Genomic DNA, 19791 nt, shown 5'->3' with positions numbered 1-19791 from the left:
CAATTAAGAAAATACTTTTAAATAACCCCAAGGCAATGAACAGAATACCTAAGTGAAATTCTCCTTTTTAAAACCCTTGTTGGGTGTTTTTTTTTTTTCATTCAGTATGCAGAATTAAAAAAAGTTGAGTATGTTTTGGTTCATAGTCCCTTCCCTTCCTGTGATTGACTATACCTAGCTCTAGCAGCCACTTAAATTCCCCAGAAATAATTTTTTATAAAAACTAAATAATAATTCTAAAGATGGCCAGCTATCTGCTATAGATAAATGTATTCAAAGTACTTTTTTATGCTTCCTTCATGAGTGATACAGAAAACCTATATTGGGATGAGGCTTAAAATACTAAGAAATATAATTATTTATCAAAATGTTCACATAGTTCACAATTTTAATTTCATAAACTTCAGTTGCCTAAAATCAATCTGCTTTTCCTAACTCTTCCCAAATTTTCAGGAAAATGGGCAAATATTGCTTATATTCCATTAAACTGCTTAATTACTATGGCAACAAATGCATTTTAATATGATGCAGGCAATCAGAATGTTATTCAGTAAACTCAAAAGATTTAACATGTTTGAATAAGCATGAAAATACCTTTCACAATGGGACTCAGTGATACCTCAGTACTATATTCATTCGTGTTAGGCTCCCTAAATATGTGAAATTGACTCAAAACTAAATGCCCCAACGGAAACCCAGAATGAACTACATTAAGGAAAAAACAGGAAAAATAAAAGATTCAAGATGGCCAATGACCAAAAGATTTACTCAAGTAAAAGGTGAAAGAAATCTCCATGTTTTAAAAGCACAACTGCTTACTGGCAAACAGTAATTTTCAACATCTTTGTTCATCATATATATTTATGCCTACATATTTACTAATCCTGTCACAATTCCATCAAAAGAGTAGTAAACCCACGATACTGACACAGGCAATACTATATGCTACTCAAATGAGCATTAGGTTGGAAAAATTTAGGAAAAGGTATGGCAATATCATTCCTAAAAAAAAAACACAAGGGGAAAAATCAATGCAGAGCAAATGGTCCCATATCACAGTACTCTAACTTGCTATCATGGCTACTGCATGATACTACAACAGCAATAGGGATCAACACCAATTTCATTTGTACTATCTCTACCCAGGAATCTGAACATGTAGCAGGAAATCAAATATTTGCTTATGGTGAATAACATCTTAAACCTTTGGATCCCCTTTAAAAATGTAAAATAAGAACAATCAGTAAAACTTTCAACATTCAATCTATATTAAATGTTGAAAAATTAAATATTTCTTCAGAAATTTCTTGAACTTTAGTTCTCTTTGAACAGAGCTGTCCCAACTTTAATAGGGTCGTAATCAATAGTAAAATTTTGTAAGCAATTAATCATTACAATTAAAGAAACTGCTTTACTAACACACAAAAGGAAAATACAATAAAGGGTGCTAATGTCCTCATATATAAAAGGCAAACATTTGGAAAGGGGTGTTGGTTTATAAATAATGTTAATGTTAAAGTATTCCTTCAGTAGCATTATGTTTTTAAAGATGAGTTATATATGTAAACAGATCATTCTCTCTACATGAAAACCACTGGACTTAAGCTTTAGTTGTTCATTTTAACTTTAAAAATAGCTCTGGTTTAATAAACACAGCTCTAAGTAACTTAAAGAAATAAAACATTTTATTGTAAAAATTCAAATATGCTTCATGTGAAAACTGTCCATTTATTAAGCAATCACAGTTCCGAGCATTATATAAAACATTAAAACACTTGTCCAAACTCCATAAGTGCCTATTCTGTTGCACTCTGTTTGTGTGACATTGACATCTGAGTGCCATGTCATGTAGTAACCGGTTCTTCAAGACTTGCTCAAGAAACAAATTTCTGATCCACAGAAGTAGACCATGCAGGTTAACACAGAAATCAGTTGGTGAAGTTCCTCTGTCAACTGTTACACTTAATGTCCTCTCCCTGATTAAGAGAAAATGAAAGTATTAAAGGTATGGAAATTAATAATACTATTACCCAAATCTTAAGTTTAAAATCAGCATTAGTTCTTGTAATGTTTAGCAAACCTACTTTACTAAATTTAACTGTCATTCATATTACACCTTTTTTTCTAATTAAAAATACAGTAAAATAAACTGGAAGTAGGTGATAAAACTCAAAGGGAAAAGCAGGGAAGAGTGATATAAAATGAAGCTAGAAATTAGGCTAAAACAAAGAACACCACGATGTTCTACAGGCTTGCTGGCAAACAAATATAAAATTAAATAACAATTTTAAAATGGCAGATATGCCGTAACCAGTTTGGCTCAGTGGATAGAGCATTGGCCTGTGGACTGAAAGGTCCCAGGTTCGATTCCAGTCAAGGGCATGTACCTTGGTTGCGGGCACATCTCCAGTAGGGGGTGTGCAGGAGGCAGCTGATTGATGTTTCTCTCTCATCGATGTTTCTAACTCTCTCTCTCCCTTCCTCTCTCTAAAAAGTCAATAAAAAATATTTAAAAATAAATAAATAAAATGGCAGATAATACCAATTCTAGAATTTCATTCATTTAAAGGTGTGTTTTTTTCATACTTACCTCTGAAACCACCCCCTCCTCTTCCTCCTCTGAAGCCTCCACCTCTACCTCCTCCTCTTCCACCTCTAAAACCACCTAAAAATAAAGGAAACATTTATTAAGTAACTGTAGCCTATCCTATTCTGGTAGGCCTACAAATATCAACACAAATTCTACAGTTATAACATAAATTTCACAAATGTATATTGCACAATATTTTAAAAGATAAAAATGGAAAAACTGCAAAAGTTTCCAAATTGAGTAGGAAGCTAAAACCCTAGACTACCATTTTTTAAACAAGTATTCTGTTTTAATGAATTAGAAAAGCTTATTACTTTAAAGTTTGATTTTGCCCTCTTGCTAAATGTATGAACATCTTAACTTTTGATTACACGAAACACTTTTTTTCCCACTAAATACTTTTTTGATTAAACAAAGGCTGTTTACCCTAAGAACAAGGGGACACAGATATGGGTGACTTTCATCTAAGAAATCTACCAAAAACACATCCTTTAAGGTTAACTACGCTGCCTATGCACTATCACTGATACATGCTGATTAGCCTTGAAATTTTAAATTTTTTAAGCATTTTTCTATTATCCAACATATAATGGCTTCCTATTTCAGTCTCATTTTTTTTTTAACTTATTTTGGGGGGCTTACTTTGTAAGAAATAATGAATTATAAAAAGAGAAATTTTACAGGAAGTCCTAGCCAAGAAAAAGAAATAATTGCATTGAAAAATATACCTAGGAATAAATTTAACCATGGAGGTAAAAGACTTGGACTTGGTAAATTATAAGACATTGAAGAAATCGAAGAAGATGCAAATAAATGGAAGCACATAACTGTGCTCATGGATAGGAAGAATTAGCATTGTTAAAATGTCCATACTACCCAAAGCAATCCACAGATTTAATGCAATCCCTGTCAAAATGCCAATAGCATTGTTCACAAAACTAGAACACATGACCCTAAATTTTTTTAACAATATATCTTTATTGATTTTTAAAAAAGAGAGGAAGGGAGAGGGAGAGAAGGTAGAAACATCAATGATGAGAAAGAATCATTGATCAGCTGCCTCCTGTGATAGAGTTTACAACCCAGGAATCAAACCAATGAGACCTCTTGGTTCATGAGTGGACACTCAACCACTGAACCATCCCGGCCAGGCAATCCTAAAATTTATATGGAACCACAAAAGACCCCGAAGAGCCACAGCAATCTTGGGAAAGAACAAAGTTGGACGTATCACACTACATGATATCAAACTATACTACAAGGCTACCGTAGTCAAAAAGAGCATGGTACTGGCATAAACACATATACATAGATCAATGGAGAATACAGAATAGAGTCTAAAAACAAATCCAAACCTATATGGTCAATTAATCTATGACAAAGGAGGCAAAAGTATACAATGCAGTAAAAATAATCTATTCAATAAATGGCGTTGGGAAAACTGGACAGATACATGGCAAAAAATGAAACTAGGCCACCTTCTTACACTGTATACAAGAAAAAACTCAAAATGGATTAAGGACTAAAATGTACGACCTGAAACCATAAAACTTCTAAAAAACATAGGCAGTAAGCTCTCAGACACTGCTTTTATTAATATTTTTTCTGATACATCTTCTCGGGCAAGATAAACAATAGAAGAAATAAATATTATAAGCAAATGGAATTACATCAAAATAAAAAGTTTTTGCACAGCAAATGAAACCATCAATAAAATGAAAGACAACCTAGAGCAGTGGTCGGCAAACTGCGGCTCGCGAGCCACATGCGACTCTTTGGCTCCTTGAGTGTGGCTCTTCCACAAAATACCGACTTCTGCGCATGGGCCACGAAATTTCAATCGCACTGTACGTGCGCACCCGCATGTGGTATTTTATAGTATTTTGTGGAAGAGCCACACTCAAGGGGATAAAGAGCCGCATGTGGCTTGTGAGCCGGTTTGCCAACCACAGACCTAGAGAATGGAGAATGGGAGACTATATTTACCAATGATACACCTGATAAGAGGTTAATACCCAAAATTTATAAAGAGCTCATATAACTCCACACCAAAAAATAAAACAAACATTCTAAAAAATGGGCAGAGGACCTGAACAGGCATTTCTCCAAAAAGGACATACATATGGCTAATTGACATATAAAAAAATGCCCAATGTCACTAATCATCAGAGAAATACAAATTAAAACCACAATGAGATATCACCTCACACTTGTCAGAATGGCTATCATAAATAAACCTACAACTACATGTGCTGGTGAAGATGTGGAGAAAAGAGAACACTTGTGCATTGTTGGTGGGATTGTAAATTGGTGCAGCCACTACGGAAAATCAGCCAATATGAAGGTTCCTCAAAAAACTAAAAGTAAACTACCTTAGGACCCAGCAATTCCACTTCTGGGTATTAAACTGAAGAAATCCAAAACACTAATTAGGAAAGATATATGCACCCCTATGTTCACTGCAGCATTACTTACAATAGCCAAGATATGAAAGCAACCTCAGTGTCGCTTGATGGACAATTGAATAAATAAAATGTGGTACATATATACAATGGAATATGACTTGGCCAAAAAAATGAAATCTTAGCATTTGTGACAACATGGTTGGACCGAGGGTATCATGCTAAGTGACATGAGTCAGACCGAAAGACAAATACTGCAGGATTTCATTTATATGTGGAATCTAAAGAACAGAATAAACAATAGAAACAGACTCAGATACAGAGAACATTTTGATGGTTGCCAGGTGGGAGGGGGTTGGGAGGTTGCGGGAAAAAGGTGAAGAGATGAAGTACAAATAAGTAGTTACAAAACAGTCACAGGGATGTCAAGTACAGCACAGGGAATATAGTCAATATTGCAATAACTATGTCAGGTGGGTACTAGACTTATTGGAGAGTCATTTAGAAATTATATAAATGTCTAGCCACTATGCTTTAGACCTGAAACTAAGATAAAATAATATTGAATGTCAACTGTAACTGACAAAACAATTTTTAAGAGAAAACACAAATACATACTTCCAAATACTGGTGTAAAAATATAAAGGGTCTGCGCCAGTCAGTATGGCACAGTTGGTTGGAGAGTTGTCCCATGTACCAAGAGGTCGCTGGTTCTATTCCCAGAGTATATACCCAGGTTGCAGGCTGTATCTCCAGTGGGGACACATACAGAAGGCAGCCAATCGATGTTCTCTCCTCTCTCTCCTCTCTCTCCTCCCTCCCTCTCTCTCTCTCTCTCTCTCTCTCTCTCTCTCTCTCTCTTAAATCAATAAACATACCCTCAGATGAGGATTAAAAAGTATATATATGTAGAGGTTTTAAAAAAATAGACTGGAGTTGTGATTTTTCTTAATATTATATATGAGACTAAACACAGAATAAGTATGAGAGGATCTCCCTTCATCAAATACCCAAAGGGGTACTCCCAAAGTATTTAAGAAAGAAATATGTTTGATCTCAAATTATCTCCAAGCTATCTAGACCCAAAAAGTACATTTGCAGAGTGAAATGATAATTAAGTTGAGAGGCAAATATGAAAAGAATTCTGTCTCTTTTCTGATCCAGTAACAGAGCTTTCCAACCCCATTTTCAGCATCTCTTCCTCACCACTTTGGCTCTGCCCATCCTCCCATCATCCGTCCGCCACACCATTCACAGGGCTAACCCCATCTCATCACCAACCCTGCTCATCATCTAGATGCCCATAACAATTAATGTACCAAAGCTTTGAGGACATAAATGTCAAAATACTGAACTAAAAAGTTAATCTAAAAATATAAAAGCCTAAGCAACTGTTATGATTGAATGACCAGTTGACCAGTCACTATGATGCTCATGGACCACCTGGGGGCGGACGCTTAATGCAGGAGTTGCCCCCGGGTGGTCAGAGTGCTCCCACAGGGGAAGCACCAGCTCAGCCAAAAGCTGGGCTCACAACTGGTGAGCACCAGCAGTGGTGGTGGGAGCCTCTCCCACCTCAATGGCATACTATGGATGTCCCCCGTGGGCTCCCAGACAGCGAGAGGGCACAGGCCAGCCTGAGGGACCACCACCCCCTCAAGTGCACAAATTTCATGCACCAGGCCTCTAGTTTATTGGTAACTAAAGGCCCAGTGCACAAATTCATGCACCGGTGGGGTCTGGCCGGCCTACCCCAATGGGGGCCCATCAAGCTGGGCCAGCGGGTGGGAGGGGCCGTGGGCAATCAGCTGGCTGGCACCGCACCCGATCGGGGTGATGGGGGCCGACAGGGACCAGGCTGGCCGAGGGGAGGGGCCACATGCGGTTGGCAGCCAGCCCCACCCTCAATTAGGGTGTTGGGGGCCAATTAGGGGCCAGGCCAGCCAGGGGGTGGGGGTAATCGGGGCCTGGATCAGGCTGGTTGGCTGCCACAGTGCAAGTCATAGCCACCGGTCATTCTGTTCCAGTTGCTATTTTATATATATAGACTAGAAGCCCGGTGCACTGGGGGGGGCCTCAGCCCAGCCTGTGCCCCCTTGCAGTCTGGGATTGCTCAGGGGATGTCCGACTGATGGCTTAGGTCCACTCTCCAGGGGATCAGGCCTAAACTGGCAGTCAGACATCCCTCTGGCAGCCTGGGAGCCCTCAGGAGATGTCCGACTAATGAGTGGGCCTAAGCCGTTAGACATCCTTAGCACTGCCGCAGAGGCAGGAGACTCCCGCCACTGCCACTGCGCTGGCCAGCCATAAGCCAGCTTCTGGCTGAGTGGCACTCCCCTGTGGAAGAACTCTGACCACCAGGGGGCAGCTCCTGAATTGAGCATCTGCCCCCTGGTGGTCAGTGCATGTCATAGGGACTGGTCATTCCACCATTAGGGTCAATTTGCATATTACCCTTTTATTATAAACTAGCAGCCCTGCGCACGAATCCGTGCACCAGTAGCTCTCTGCCCGCTGCCCTGCCCTTCTATAGCTCCCTCCGCACCCCCCATCATAGCTTGCTGCCCTGCCCCCTCCTGTAGCTCTGTCACTGGCTTGTAGCTCGCTGTCCCACCCTCGGGCTGATCCGTGATCCGGCTGTTACGTGGTTGGTCCTTATGTAATGACCATTTGCATATTACATCTTTATTATATAGGACTAGAGGCCTGGTGCACAAAATTCATGCAGGGAGGTGGAGAGGTGTTCCTCAGCCTGGCCTGTGCCCTCTTGCAATCTGGGACCCTCGGGATAGGGTACCTAGGCCTGGCTGGCGATCAGGGCCTATCGGGCTTTCCTTTCCCTGGCTGCCGGCAGCTGGCCCCGTCCTGCCGCTGTCACTGCTTGCAATCTGTGTGGCGCTGCCCCCTCTACCCCACCACCGGTTGCCTCCCTCTGTGGGTGACAGGTGTGGGGTGTGATCGCTTGGCTGGCCTGTGCCGCCCTCTGTGGGGTGATCGTTGGTTGGCCCCACACACCTGCTGCAGAGCCATCAGCCGGGTGGCCTGGGCTTCCCTCTTTGGGACAATTGCGGAGTCCTCCCCATCCCCAATTGATTGCCCCGCTGGCCAGTGGCCTGGGACTCCCTCTGCAGGGCAATTGATTGCGGACCTCCGCCCCCCCTCGATCACCCTGTAGAGGATGGCCTGGGCCTCCCTCTGTGGGGCGATCATGGGGCAATGGCAGGGCCCCCTGACCAATTGGATCGCACCCAACTTGGCTGGCCTGGCGCCAGTGTGTGTCATAGCGTGGTTGTCCAGAAGGTCGTTCCGTTGTTCGGTCATTTGGTCAATTTGCATATTACGCTTTTATTATTACAGATAGATGGTCTTTGACATGACATTGGAAGATATAGATTTTATTTCTGGGCTGCCAATTGGGATGTCTGACTGCCAGTTTAGGTCTATTCCCCCTGGCGAGCGGACCTAAGCAGGCAGGTGGAAATCCCCCAAGGGCTCCCGGGTTCCCAGAGGGATGTCTGACTGCCAGCTTAGGTCGGATCCCCCCAGGGAGCGGGCCTAAGCCATCAGTCAGACATCCCCTGAGGGGTCCCGGACTGTGAGAGGGCGCAGGCCGGGCTGAGCAACCTCTCTCCCTGCCCCACCACCCAGTGCAAGGATTTTCATGCACAGGGCCTCTAGTAAATAAACAAACATTTGGGAGATTTGCCTATATGCAAAATTTAATTCTACTATTTGAATTGGCTGAAACTTTGAAATCTCATTAGAAGTTTTCTCCCACAAGTAACTTACCGCCTCTACCACCTCTGCCACCTCCACCTCCTCTTCCTCCTCCTCGACCGCCCCTGCCACCACCTCTTGGAGGTCCCTTTTCACCTGGAGGTCTAGGTAAAAACCTCTGCAGTGGCAACAGCTTATATGGGTCTATATAAAACTGGAAGTAAAATAGAAACAATTAGTGTGATGACTTGGGTAGTGTAGTATTAAGATTATATAATTATAATTATACCTAGACTCAAGACTGCCTGGGTTCAAATACCAACTCTACTACATACTACTGTGTAGCCCTAGGCAAAAACTTAGTTTTCTGATCTGTAAAATCAAGATAATAAAGTACCTACCTCACATAGTCCTTGTGCAGATCAAAAAAATAATGTACATAAAGCACATAAACTTTGGCACCTAACAAGACCAATTCAATCTCCTTAGAAACAGATAATGCCTTCCAAAAATTAACTACATTTTAACTTAACAGAATTGCCTGCCATAAGAAAAAGGAAACTATTAAAAATTTAGCATTAAAATAAAAAATAAAACATTGACATATAGCTAATGGACGATTTGTAGAAACTAAACCCATCCTATATTTAGAACTAAGAAATATTTTTTTCACAATAATGAAACATAATTAGGTATAGTTCACAATTTTACACAAAACACATATGAGGGCTTCAAAACTCTAATATACATACATATATATGTGTATATACACACACACAGACACACACACACATATATATACACGGCTAATATGCTAAGTATCCATCTAACTGGTCGCTGAGATGAGCACTGACTTCCAGGGGGCAGAGGATCAATGCAGGAGCTTCCGTGATGTGCACTGGCCATTTACAGAGAAACGGCACCATGGACCTGGCACCCACAAAGCAACACTCGGCTTCCCCCAAGTGGGACACAGGCCCCGCCACCACCCCGAGCAACAGCCCACCAAATCGCAGGTCACCAAATTGAGAAGCCTGGCTCTCAGGCCCATCCAAAGAAGTGCAATTTCCCAGTGGGTACTTGTCAGGGTTTCTACAACCAGGTGCCATATCCTAGCAACAAGGCATGCTCCCCATCTCATCTCCTATCCCAAGCTGACTTCTGGGCCCACCACTCCTTTCGCTCCATGATCTGTTGACCTTTATGTTGCTAAATCCAATGAATTCTTTGCAACAGCATTTGCTAAGTACTTCTTCTCGGAAACATTCTCTCTTGACTTTTGTGATATCACTTTTAAAACTCTGCTGGTTTGCCTTCTTTCTTGGCAGTTACTTCTGAATTTCCACTAATAGATACATAAATTTGGGAGGTAGCCCAAAGCTCTCTTCCTCTCATTCTTTCTTCCTAGACTATATCATACACTGTCTGTACAGTGACAACTTCCCAACTCTACCTCTAGTCCACTCTTCCTTTCAGTGCCTAAGCGAATATCTCACAAATGCTTCAAACTCAAACCCAATTCCCTTCTGCAGTGCTGCCCATTTCAGTGAATGGGACACTATCCACAAAGATGCTGAAATCAAGACATCTGAAAGACGGTGGCATTTTTCACTTTAATTTCAACAGCTCATCAATTATCAAGACCTGTCAATTCTACTTCCTCTCTCTCTCATAAATTCATCTATTTTTCTCCATTTCCACTGCCCCAGTCCAAAATCTCTCTTCCAGCCTGGCCCCTTCACATAGAGCACTGAACCGTTCCCAGGGAGTTCATTTTTCCAGTACTTTTAAGTATAAATTTAACCATATTTTCCCTAATATTTAAAAACAAAAGTAAAACTAAAGTCTGAACTCTTTCTTGTGACCTGAAGGCCTTAAGTAATCTAGCTCCTGGCTACCTCTAGCCATAATTCACAGCTTTCTCACTCCTAAATGTTCTCTGTCCAAGCTACACCTCTGCCTTTTCTGGATCCTTCAAGTGGCTCACTTTCTCAGACTTGCACACACTGTTTTCTCTACTTATAATGCACGTCCTCCTCCTCACTGACTAGTGCACTGGCTCCCAAGTGCTGGCCTCACTATATCAGTCATCCAGGAGCCTTCCTTTCTGCACTGAGTCCTGGTCCCCACCTAAGACATACTGGGTCAAATTTCTTGGGAGTGCAACCCAGACATACATCTACTTAAAAGCACCCCTAGATAATTCTGATGTGAAGCCAGGGTTGGGAATAATTGATAGTCAACTTTCAAGTCTCAGCTTCAAGCTCACTTCCTCAGAAAGCCAATACACTAAATTTGGTCCCACTATTAAATTAACATTTTCATAGCTACCTCTTGCACATATTTAATATCTGACTTTTTCCAAATAATTCAAGTTTTAAAATTTAATGATTTGCTTAAAATGTTTGGTCATGCAAGGATTTTTAATAAGACAGTTTTACATAAACTAAAAAACAGACTCTAGCAGTTACAGAATTTGCTCATATGAGCAAGGAATACTTTCTGAAAGCCTGTATTAAATAAGTTAGTCTTAAAGATAAGTAAGTTCAATGTTTGAGGTACAGACTATCTCAACTTAAGAGCTTCATTGGTGATATATTGAGGGAGTCTCAAGTGCCCTAAGCAGGACTGCCCTGAGGTAGGTCACTCACTTATAAAACCAAGGATCCTAGGTATCATGAGCTTGACTCACCTTCTGTAGCTTTTTAAAGGAAGATGCCTTCATGTTTTCTGACAATTTAACTGAAAAATACTATTAATTTTATTAAGGAAAAGCAATTAAGATTTTAAAAAGGTAACCTTCTGAATTCACATGTAATTTTAAAAACAAGGGTTAGAATACATGGAAATGTCTAGGCAGAGTAAGACAGGCGTTTCCAAGAGGAAATTAATATTTTCCTTTAAAACCTCGAATTCCACCAGACCATTCCAGTGGCATAATCATAGCCAAAGCAAAGTACCTCGATCCTGCAGCACTTATCCAAATGGCAATCATTTCTAAAACCTTCCCAAAAGGACCTAACTTTACAACACAGGGGTGGGCAAAGTAGATTTACAGTTGTGAGTATGCAAACCACAGAGTTTACTCTTGTATTATTATTTGTTATTGTATTTTCCATACGAGCTGCAAACTGTACTTTTGTCCATCCCTGTACAAATGGAAATACATTTCTCCCTCTCTTGATCCTCCGTTATAGTCTGAAGCAACAAGTTTAATTTAATTAAACTTAGCTCCATAAAAAGCAAACAGTAACCTTTCAATGAGATCACTACATCTTCCAATTAAAAAGGATACAAAATCTCTAAGTTGTCCAAATATTTCATCCACTTTTCCAATCTGTTCTTTGTTTTCTAAATAAACTGGAGCATTAAAATAAGGCACCTTATTTTCATCTGTGGTACATTTACAAACTATGTCATCTTCACAGGGATGCAGGAACTCTCCTAATACTGAAACAGGACAAGAAAACATTAAAATATAAAACAATTTCAAAGTATACTGACCAACCTCTTCTGGAAGCATTCTTGTTTACCTGGGATTTCGCCCTATCTGTTCTTCTGGGACACAAAAGCCTCCCTGAGTTGGTGTATCAATCCACAACATACTACCTATGTGACCTGGGGGAAGGGTCTCACCTTCTCTCTGCCTCAGGGTCCTCACCTTTAACATATGGCTAACAACAGTTCCAACGCCTAACACACAGCATTGTGCGTAGTAAATGCAATATTAAATGTCAACTGCTCGGAAAAGTGCCTGGCACACTGAGGCTCCTCAACCTAGAACAGTGGTTTTATTACAATAACTACGATTATTTGATTAAACACTATGTTGCATTTTACTGTCTATTCTTCCTTCTCCCCACCCCTAAACTGCAAAACCAGTCTTGGCTGTTCTCCTGTCTTTTCTTCCTCCCCTTTTATACCTTCCCACTACCACCTCTTCACCAGTTACTTCGATCTTTTCCAGAAAAGTGTGGAACCTCAAAATAACTACCTTCATTTCTGACTATTGTCACCCCACACTAAAATACTCATTGCACCGCTGCAAAACCAACTCTCCATCCCTATCACCCAGGCTCAAAACCTGGAAGCTTTTAACAGTTCCCAAGATGAGCCAAGTTCTACTGAGTGTGTTTCCACTGGAATCTCTCTCCCAATCGAACCCTTCCCTTTCCGTCTCACTCCCACCATGCTCTCAATGCTTCCCTCGTGCATGGACTGTTGAAATGGCTTCTGGGCTGGGACCTCGGACTCTTAGCCATGACCCTCTTCAAACCATCCTGCATACTGACCCAACCTATTCTTTACCTTAGACTGTACGCATCCTTCCTCCTCTCTGACAGGCTTCCACCGTCAATCTCTGTCTCACTTTCTATGACTTCCATCCTACCTCATTGATAACTACTCCAAAACTGCGCTAATTAGGTCTTTTCCTTGACTGCCTCCCTGTCGTTTCCCTTCCAAGCAAAATTCCGACTTCTCTTACTGAAGAGTAAGAGAAAGTCTGGGCTTTGGAGTCTCGAAACTTGCCTCGGACCTCCAATATATCACTTACTGATGATCACTTCTTCCTAACTATGACCCTAGCAGAGAAACTTGGCTGAATCAGTCTCCTTTTCCGTAAAACGGGGACCACAGCGGTAAGCATAAAACACTACCCAGTTAATATCTTCCTTCCGCCCAAGCTCAAGTTCCACCTCCACGGCGCAGCCTAAGCGTCCTTCGGCTTTCTTACCCAACCCCTGACACGCCAGGGCATCACTGTCAGGCAGTTTCCGGCATCTCCAGGGGTCTGCCTCACCAACCAGGCAGTAACCTCTGCACGTCAGTTGCTGGATCTATATTTTACAGCACCCGACTCCCAAACTTCCTAAAAACACAAACCCGGCCCTGGCCGGTTTGGCTCAGCGGATAGAGCGTCGGCCTGCGGACTGAAGGGTCCCAGGTTCGATTCCGGTCAAAGGCATGTACCTTGGTTGCGGGCACATCCCCAGTGGGGGGTGTGCAGGAGGCAGCTGATCGATGTTTCTAACTCTCTACCCCTCTCTCTTCCTCTCTGTAAAAAAATCAATAAAACATATTATTTAAAAAAATAAAAACACAAGCCCACAACCTCAACCTCAGCCCTGCTCCGCCCCCCGCCCCCAAGTAGGCTGAGCTTGGAAACCGACATACAAACGACTTGTTCTGGGGGTCCTTGGTCCTGGCCTTTGTTAAAGCCGCCGCGGCCACCCCCGCGTCCGAATCCGCCTCTGCCGCCGCCGCCGCGGAAACTGCCGCCGCCGCCGCCGCGGAAACTGCCGCCCCCTCCGCCTCGGAAGTGGTTGTTGCTGCCGCCGCCGCCGCGACCGAAGCCGCCGCCTCCGCCGCCTCGGTTAAAGCCTCCACGACCTCCGCCGCGGAAAGACATGCTCGCTCCCACCTGGCGAGAAACGCAAGGCGTGCCGCCCTTCGGTCACTGTGGCCGCCGGGCACAGCCCCCAACCTTCCCGCACCTCGGGCAGAACGCCGTAAAGGGGGCGGTATCACTGACAGCCACGCCGCCCCCTACCCCACTGCCCAGCCGCCAGCGACGAACCCGAAGGGTGAGCAGTGTGGCTTCCCCACAGTCCTGTGAGCGCCGACCGACCCTCAGCAGCCATGTCGCCTCGGTGAGCACCTCCTCCCCCTGCGGGCAGCATGGTCCTCACGCCGCCGTCCCGGCCTCCCCGCCTCCCGCCCTCCCCAGCGGGGTTCGGCGCCCAGCCTTCACCGCTGCTCCAGCTCCCGCGCCGCTCACCGGCTCCACGTGCACCGCTGGCCCGGCTGCGCGCGCACGCCCACCCGCCCGGTACTTCCGACGCACGTTGGGCCTCCTCGGCCACCGTCCCGGCACCAAGCGAAGGGAGAAAATGACCAGAAGCTCAAATAACTAGTTTATTTTAAAAAAAAAAATACTCACCGGCAGAAACAACGAGGCTGTCAACTTCCCAAAACAGCCTTCAGCGCGGGAAGAACAGCTATCATACCCAACTTCAACCACTTGTTTACGACAGTTTACGACAGTCGGGCCAACGTGCCTTCCGACAAGCCAAGGAAGTGGCGTAAAATAGCCGCGTCCGTCGCATCCTGACGTTCCAGGAAGTGTCACCGCGGTTTTGTCCCGGGATATCCCGGGGGGTGGAGACCGGCCCTCCCCCGACCGCCCATCGGTCTTGGGGATGCCGGCTGGCCTTGCGCGGTCCTGGTTCTCAGGCTGCGCGGTGGTCGTTGCGGGCTCCCGCCGCAGCTCTGAGCAGCTCCGAGCCGCGCTTCGCCCAGGCGGGGGTCTGCTCGCGTCGGAACCGGGAGGAGGGCTTGTCTGCGTTCTTTCGAGTTGTTTTTTCCTTCCGTATCTTTTATTTTTCCCCATCACTGTTTATCCACCCTGTACCCTCTTCCACCTCCACAGCCAGCACACCGTTGTCCTTGTCTGCACGATTATGGGCCGAACGGTGCCTATACTTTTGTCCTCTGGTTTCACTAGAAGAGATGCCCGATGTACTGTGTGTGTGTGTATATATATATATATATATATATATATATATATATATATATATATATATATATATATATATATAAAATCTTTTGATTTCAGAGAGGAACGGAGAGGGAGAAAGAGATAGAGATAGAAACATCAATGATGAGAAGGAATTATTGATCGGCTGCTTCCTGCACGCCTCCCACTGGGGATCAAGCCCGCAACCTGAGCTTGTGCCCTTGACCAGAATCGAACAGGGACTCTTCAGTCCGCAGGCCGTCGCTCTATCCACTGAGCCTAATCGGCCAGGGCCCGATGTACTTTTAAAGAACTGTGTTACCTGATAGGAAACCAAGCCATATCTTTATCTTTTGTATCAGGTAGTTTATTCATGTGTCAAGTACGTTTGAGCACCGCCAGGCGGGGCACCGGCTCTCCTCCATTCCTCTCTCCCCTTCTTGATACCTGACTTCAGCTTCCGCTAAAATTTCTCCCCCAAAGAAAGCTAGTGACTTCCTGTTGATTAGATTTGCTTTGTCTCTTTTGCCTCCGAATCTTCTGAGACCTTACCTTGACATTTGAACCCTTACTGGGCGTCGTCGGGGACCCCAAAAGGTTGCTGGTTCCTCTCCCATCCGGGGGCAGGAGCCCAGGCTGTGGGCTGATCCCTGGTCGGGGTGCAAGAGGCAGCCCAAGGATGTTCCTCGGCGCTGTTTCTCTCCCTCCCTCTCCCTTCCTCTCTCTGAAATAAGTAAATAACATGTTTTTAAAAGAAATACATTTGACACAATCAGCCTCCTCTGAAAGAGGGTTGGGGGTTGGTACATATTACATAGGGTTTTTATTTTGAAAGAACGTTGTAAACTTCACTATGGAAATATTAGGAATCACAACGTGCCTTCTACACGAAAGTGTAAGCTGCTTGAGAAAGCACTTAACAGCCCTACATATAAAAGGAATTTGATAAATTTACTTTGAATTCCATACCATTCCACAGAGGTGGAATTATTCACAACTCGCCTGCTCTATTTTGCGTTGTGTCGTTTAATATGTATTTACATTGTGTTTCTCCATTTGGTGTTGCACTTACCTCCAAGTCAGTGTGATGAAACCATTGAACTTTTATGGTACCTTCAAGATTACCGGGTTCCCTTTTATTTTACACGTAAGGGACTGACATTCAGAGAAGTGCGCTAACTTCCCCAGCTCATTAGAGGGGCAGCCTAGAACTGGATTCTCATGGTCCTCAGTCCTTTTCTGGCCCCCTCCTCTTACACTTCCCAAATTGTCCATCATTCCAGTGCTCCGTTTGTCCTCGTGGTGGCATCATTCTCTGGGTTTCGGAATCTTTTCACTCAGACAGTTGAGCACTCTCCTTTTCTATCATTATCAACATCCCTACCCCAGTCTTGGCTGCAGTCTCTTTTATCCAAAGCTATCAATTTCTATTAGTTCCTTCAATGGTAGATTTTTGCATTGTTATTATAGGCCTCCTGTTGTCACTACTGAAGTGGGATTTTTGGACTGGAACACATGTTGTTCCCCTGGGCAGACTGGTTCCCGGGTTCTTTGTCCTTGGGAATTGAAGAATAAATCCACGGATGGAAGGTGATATAGCAAAGGTGGAAATTTATTGAAGAACAAGTAAAGACTCCCACGTGGGGAAGAGGAAAGAATCTCATAGTATAGACTCCCACGTGGAGAGGGGAAAGGATCCCACTGAGTTCCTTTTCCCAGTGGCTTATAAAGGCTGCAGATCTTGGTGCCCTGATATCCCCTCTGATTGGTCACTATTCCCTTGACTGGTTACTATGGTAACTCCTGAGCTCAAAGGTCAACCTCACATGGGACTTACGAGGTTTTCCTCCCCTTCTTCCTTATTGTTTTCCCTTTAATCTTTCTTCTTTTGGATGAGGGGCTTCCTTCCCTTTATTTTGTAAATATAGACCTTCTGCTGTTCCCAGCTCCCACATTCTATGGAAATACACCAGTTGCAGCTTTTCAGCTTCCCTAGTCTATGGAGATATACCTTCTGCTGCTCTGCAGCCCTGTGCTTCCCCCATGGTCCCCTTAATTTCTAAAATTTCCTAAACCTGTCTTTTTCACCCCTAAAAATTCCTGTTTCACTAGCAAACTTTCTTGTGTTATTCCTATCCGAAATCACCCAATATAATCTACAAGAATTCAAAAGTACTGAAATAATAGGAGTGAACTACCTCTTACATTCTGAGCATCTTTGTTGCCTCAAAATAAATACTTCCAAGCTTTACGTTTCTTCCTCCCATCTGTACTTCATCTGATGACATACTGACCTTACTAAAGCAGTTTCCTTATCGCATAGCCTCAGGACCTCAAAAGCTCCCCGTTTCCTTTAGCAACATCTCTAAAGTAAAATCTGTAATTACTGCACACCTCTCCTCTGCCCCATTGTTATATTGTAAATCAGTGAGCAGAACATAGGACGCCTAATGAGCCAATTAATTATGAGTCTTTATTATGCTAGTGGGCTCAGAGCAGAATATCTCTCTCAAATTCTGAGCCCTGACACGGGGAAAGTCTTCCCTTTTTATACTTTTTCCAGCTCTTTGTCTTCTAAATTTGCAATGAGATTTCCAGACCTCCTGAGAAAGAAGCCCTGTGTGCTGGGAAGGGGCCATGAGACCATATCTTAAGCCTGGCCTGGCGCCAGCACTGACAACTCTGTCTGGGGCATATTTTATGGCCTCTCTGGAATGGGGAGTAGTCTGATTTTCCTTATTATTTAAGCAAGCAAGCATTTACAGAAGCTAAAATAGCAGGTTTAAAATTTCAAACAGCAGTTTTTATATAAGATGGAGGTTACTATGCTTCACCATTAGGCCAACATTATTGCCTTGTTTCTCTTTCTCTGCCATTGTTGAACACTTCCTGCTTGGAAAAGCTCCATTTCACACTCACTAGACTGGCTTTTTCTATCTTTTTACCCTGGAGGAGCTCTTGAAATAATTTTCAGGTCTCAAACCTCTGCATAAGTACATATATATATATATATATATGATTAGAAAGTTGTGAAAGGACAGTGCAGGACGAATGGCTGTGTCCTTAACCCCTCTTTCAAGAAAGAGCCGCAGGGTGTATCAGTTACTCAGCCTGCCCTTATCTCGGCCAATGGGAAAGCGGGGGAAACTAGCCCAAGGCCAAAAGTATGCTGGCCACCCCCCCTGTCTTTGTGTAACCAGACCCTAGCTGTGTAAGGCCGCTGAAACCTCCCTTCCCCCTCTTAACTAACTTTTCCAGTAAGCCCTGGTTATTGTAAGAACAAAGAGAAAACCCCCCCTCCTCCTGTGTTTTAACTGACCTTTCCTTTATAAACTCATGTCCTGCAATTGCTCGGGGCTCCAGTCAGCCAGCACTTCCCTTGTGTTGCTGTCTGTCTGCCTGAGAGCCCCTGCGCTGCGCTTGTAATAAAGAACCTCTTGCTTTTGCATCAAGTTTCGGTCTCCGCGTTTGACTTGGGGTCGTCGCCCCCTCCGTCGGACTCACCGGGGGTCTTGGGACCTTACAGCTGCACCCTGCCCCAACCCCCCCCCCCCGCCCCCCCGACCCCGAGCCCTATAAATTCTTTGTTCTCTTGGGATTCGGGGCTCTCTCTTGCACCCAGTAATGGAGACAAGGGGGGGACCAAGCGAGCTTGTATAGGAGACCCTCTGCTTTTGCATCGGACTGGCTGGTTCCCTGGTGTGGTTTCCTTGGGGATCTTGAAATCTGGGCATAACATTTTGGGGGCTCGCCGGGATCCCCAGCACCATTGAGGGACCCCCCCAGTCCGGAGGGCCCGCCTGACTGACCGCGGTAGGTGTTTGTATGTCATTGTATGTTTTATATCTGTCCGGTGTGAGCTCACGTCTGAAATCTGTAATCGTAATAGCCCACATGGCCTAAGGTGGACGCACTGGGGGGGCCACGGGCGGGAGGAGCCGAGGGACGCCTCGATCCTCCGTCTGAAGGGGTATAGCTTTGCTTCCGCGGAGTCGGAAGGTCTGTAGGAACCCCCTTAATCTGAGACAGGCAGGAGGAGTCGGGGGGCGCCCCGATCCTCCATCTGAAGAGGGGAAATTTTGCTTCCGCGGAGTCGGAAGGTCTGTAGGAACCCCTCAATCTGAGAAAAGGCAGGTCGCTCCTGCTGGTTGGCGCGCAGCCAATGTCTGGCTTTTCGTTTTGTTTTGTTTTTTGTTTTTTTGCTTCCATGGAGTTGGAAGGCTGTATTTCTTTGGGCCCTTTAGTTGTTTGTGATTCCGTTTTATTTTGTGGATTTGCTGGATTAATAATTTCAAGGAGATTGGGGGATGAATGTGGAGGGAGGGGGGCTGCTCTCACCCCTCCTTTGTGTGGCGGTCGGGCGGCCGCCTGAGTGAGGGTCTGTGGAAACAGGTCACCCCCTCCCCAAGTATTCTAAAATTAAAATCCTTCTTGTAATTGAAAAGCATTTACAAATTTATAAATGCATCCGGGATTTCTGTGCACATGTAAAGGGAAAAGGCCAGTTTAAAAACGAGTGCGCATAGTTTTGAGCTGGACTTGACTTTTTGCTGTGTACAGAATAA

General features: G+C 44.1%; 1 protein-coding gene across 4 annotated transcripts; it reads right to left on the bottom strand.

Annotated features, from left to right (window-relative positions):
* Positions 1–1663: 1663 nt before the first annotated feature.
* Positions 1664–14790, bottom strand: GAR1 (GAR1 ribonucleoprotein). 4 transcript variants are annotated; one of them, XM_059662334.1, is made up of 7 exons: positions 14651–14790; positions 13885–14131; positions 12005–12159; positions 11402–11461; positions 8782–8923; positions 2591–2665; positions 1664–1976 (listed from the first exon to the last, which is right to left on the bottom strand). In XM_059662334.1, exons 2-7 carry the CDS (start codon positions 14117–14119, stop codon positions 1963–1965), a joined length of 681 nt encoding a protein of 226 aa, XP_059518317.1. In that variant the 5' UTR covers positions 14120–14131; positions 14651–14790; the 3' UTR covers positions 1664–1962. The 4 variants fall into 4 exon arrangements, with proteins under 4 accessions (XP_059518317.1, XP_059518328.1, XP_059518337.1 ...); XM_059662345.1 differs by lacking the exon at positions 14651–14790 and adding an exon at positions 14489–14598; XM_059662354.1 differs by lacking the exon at positions 14651–14790 and adding an exon at positions 14462–14574.
* Between the last annotated feature and the right edge of the window lie 5001 nt (positions 14791–19791).

Source organism: Myotis daubentonii, chromosome 1 (assembly GCF_963259705.1).
Source record: "Myotis daubentonii chromosome 1, mMyoDau2.1, whole genome shotgun sequence".
Classification (NCBI taxonomy): domain Eukaryota; kingdom Metazoa; phylum Chordata; class Mammalia; order Chiroptera; family Vespertilionidae; genus Myotis; species Myotis daubentonii.
This window is presented reverse-complemented; position numbering and strand designations above follow the sequence as displayed.

Excerpts from the sequence above, each read along its gene's own strand:
- GAR1 (XM_059662334.1), bottom strand. The coding sequence starts at position 14,119 with ATGTCTTTCCGCGGCGGAGGTCGTGGAGGCTTTAACCGAGGCGGCGGA. Across the intron at positions 11,462-12,004 it reads TTGGACAACTTAGAGATTTT|TATTTTTCAGTTAAATTGTC; the intron begins GTATCCTTTTTA and ends TAAAATTAATAG. Across the intron at positions 2,666-8,781 it reads TGGCAGAGGTGGTAGAGGCG|GTGGTTTTAGAGGTGGAAGA; the intron begins GTAAGTTACTTG and ends CTTTATTTTTAG.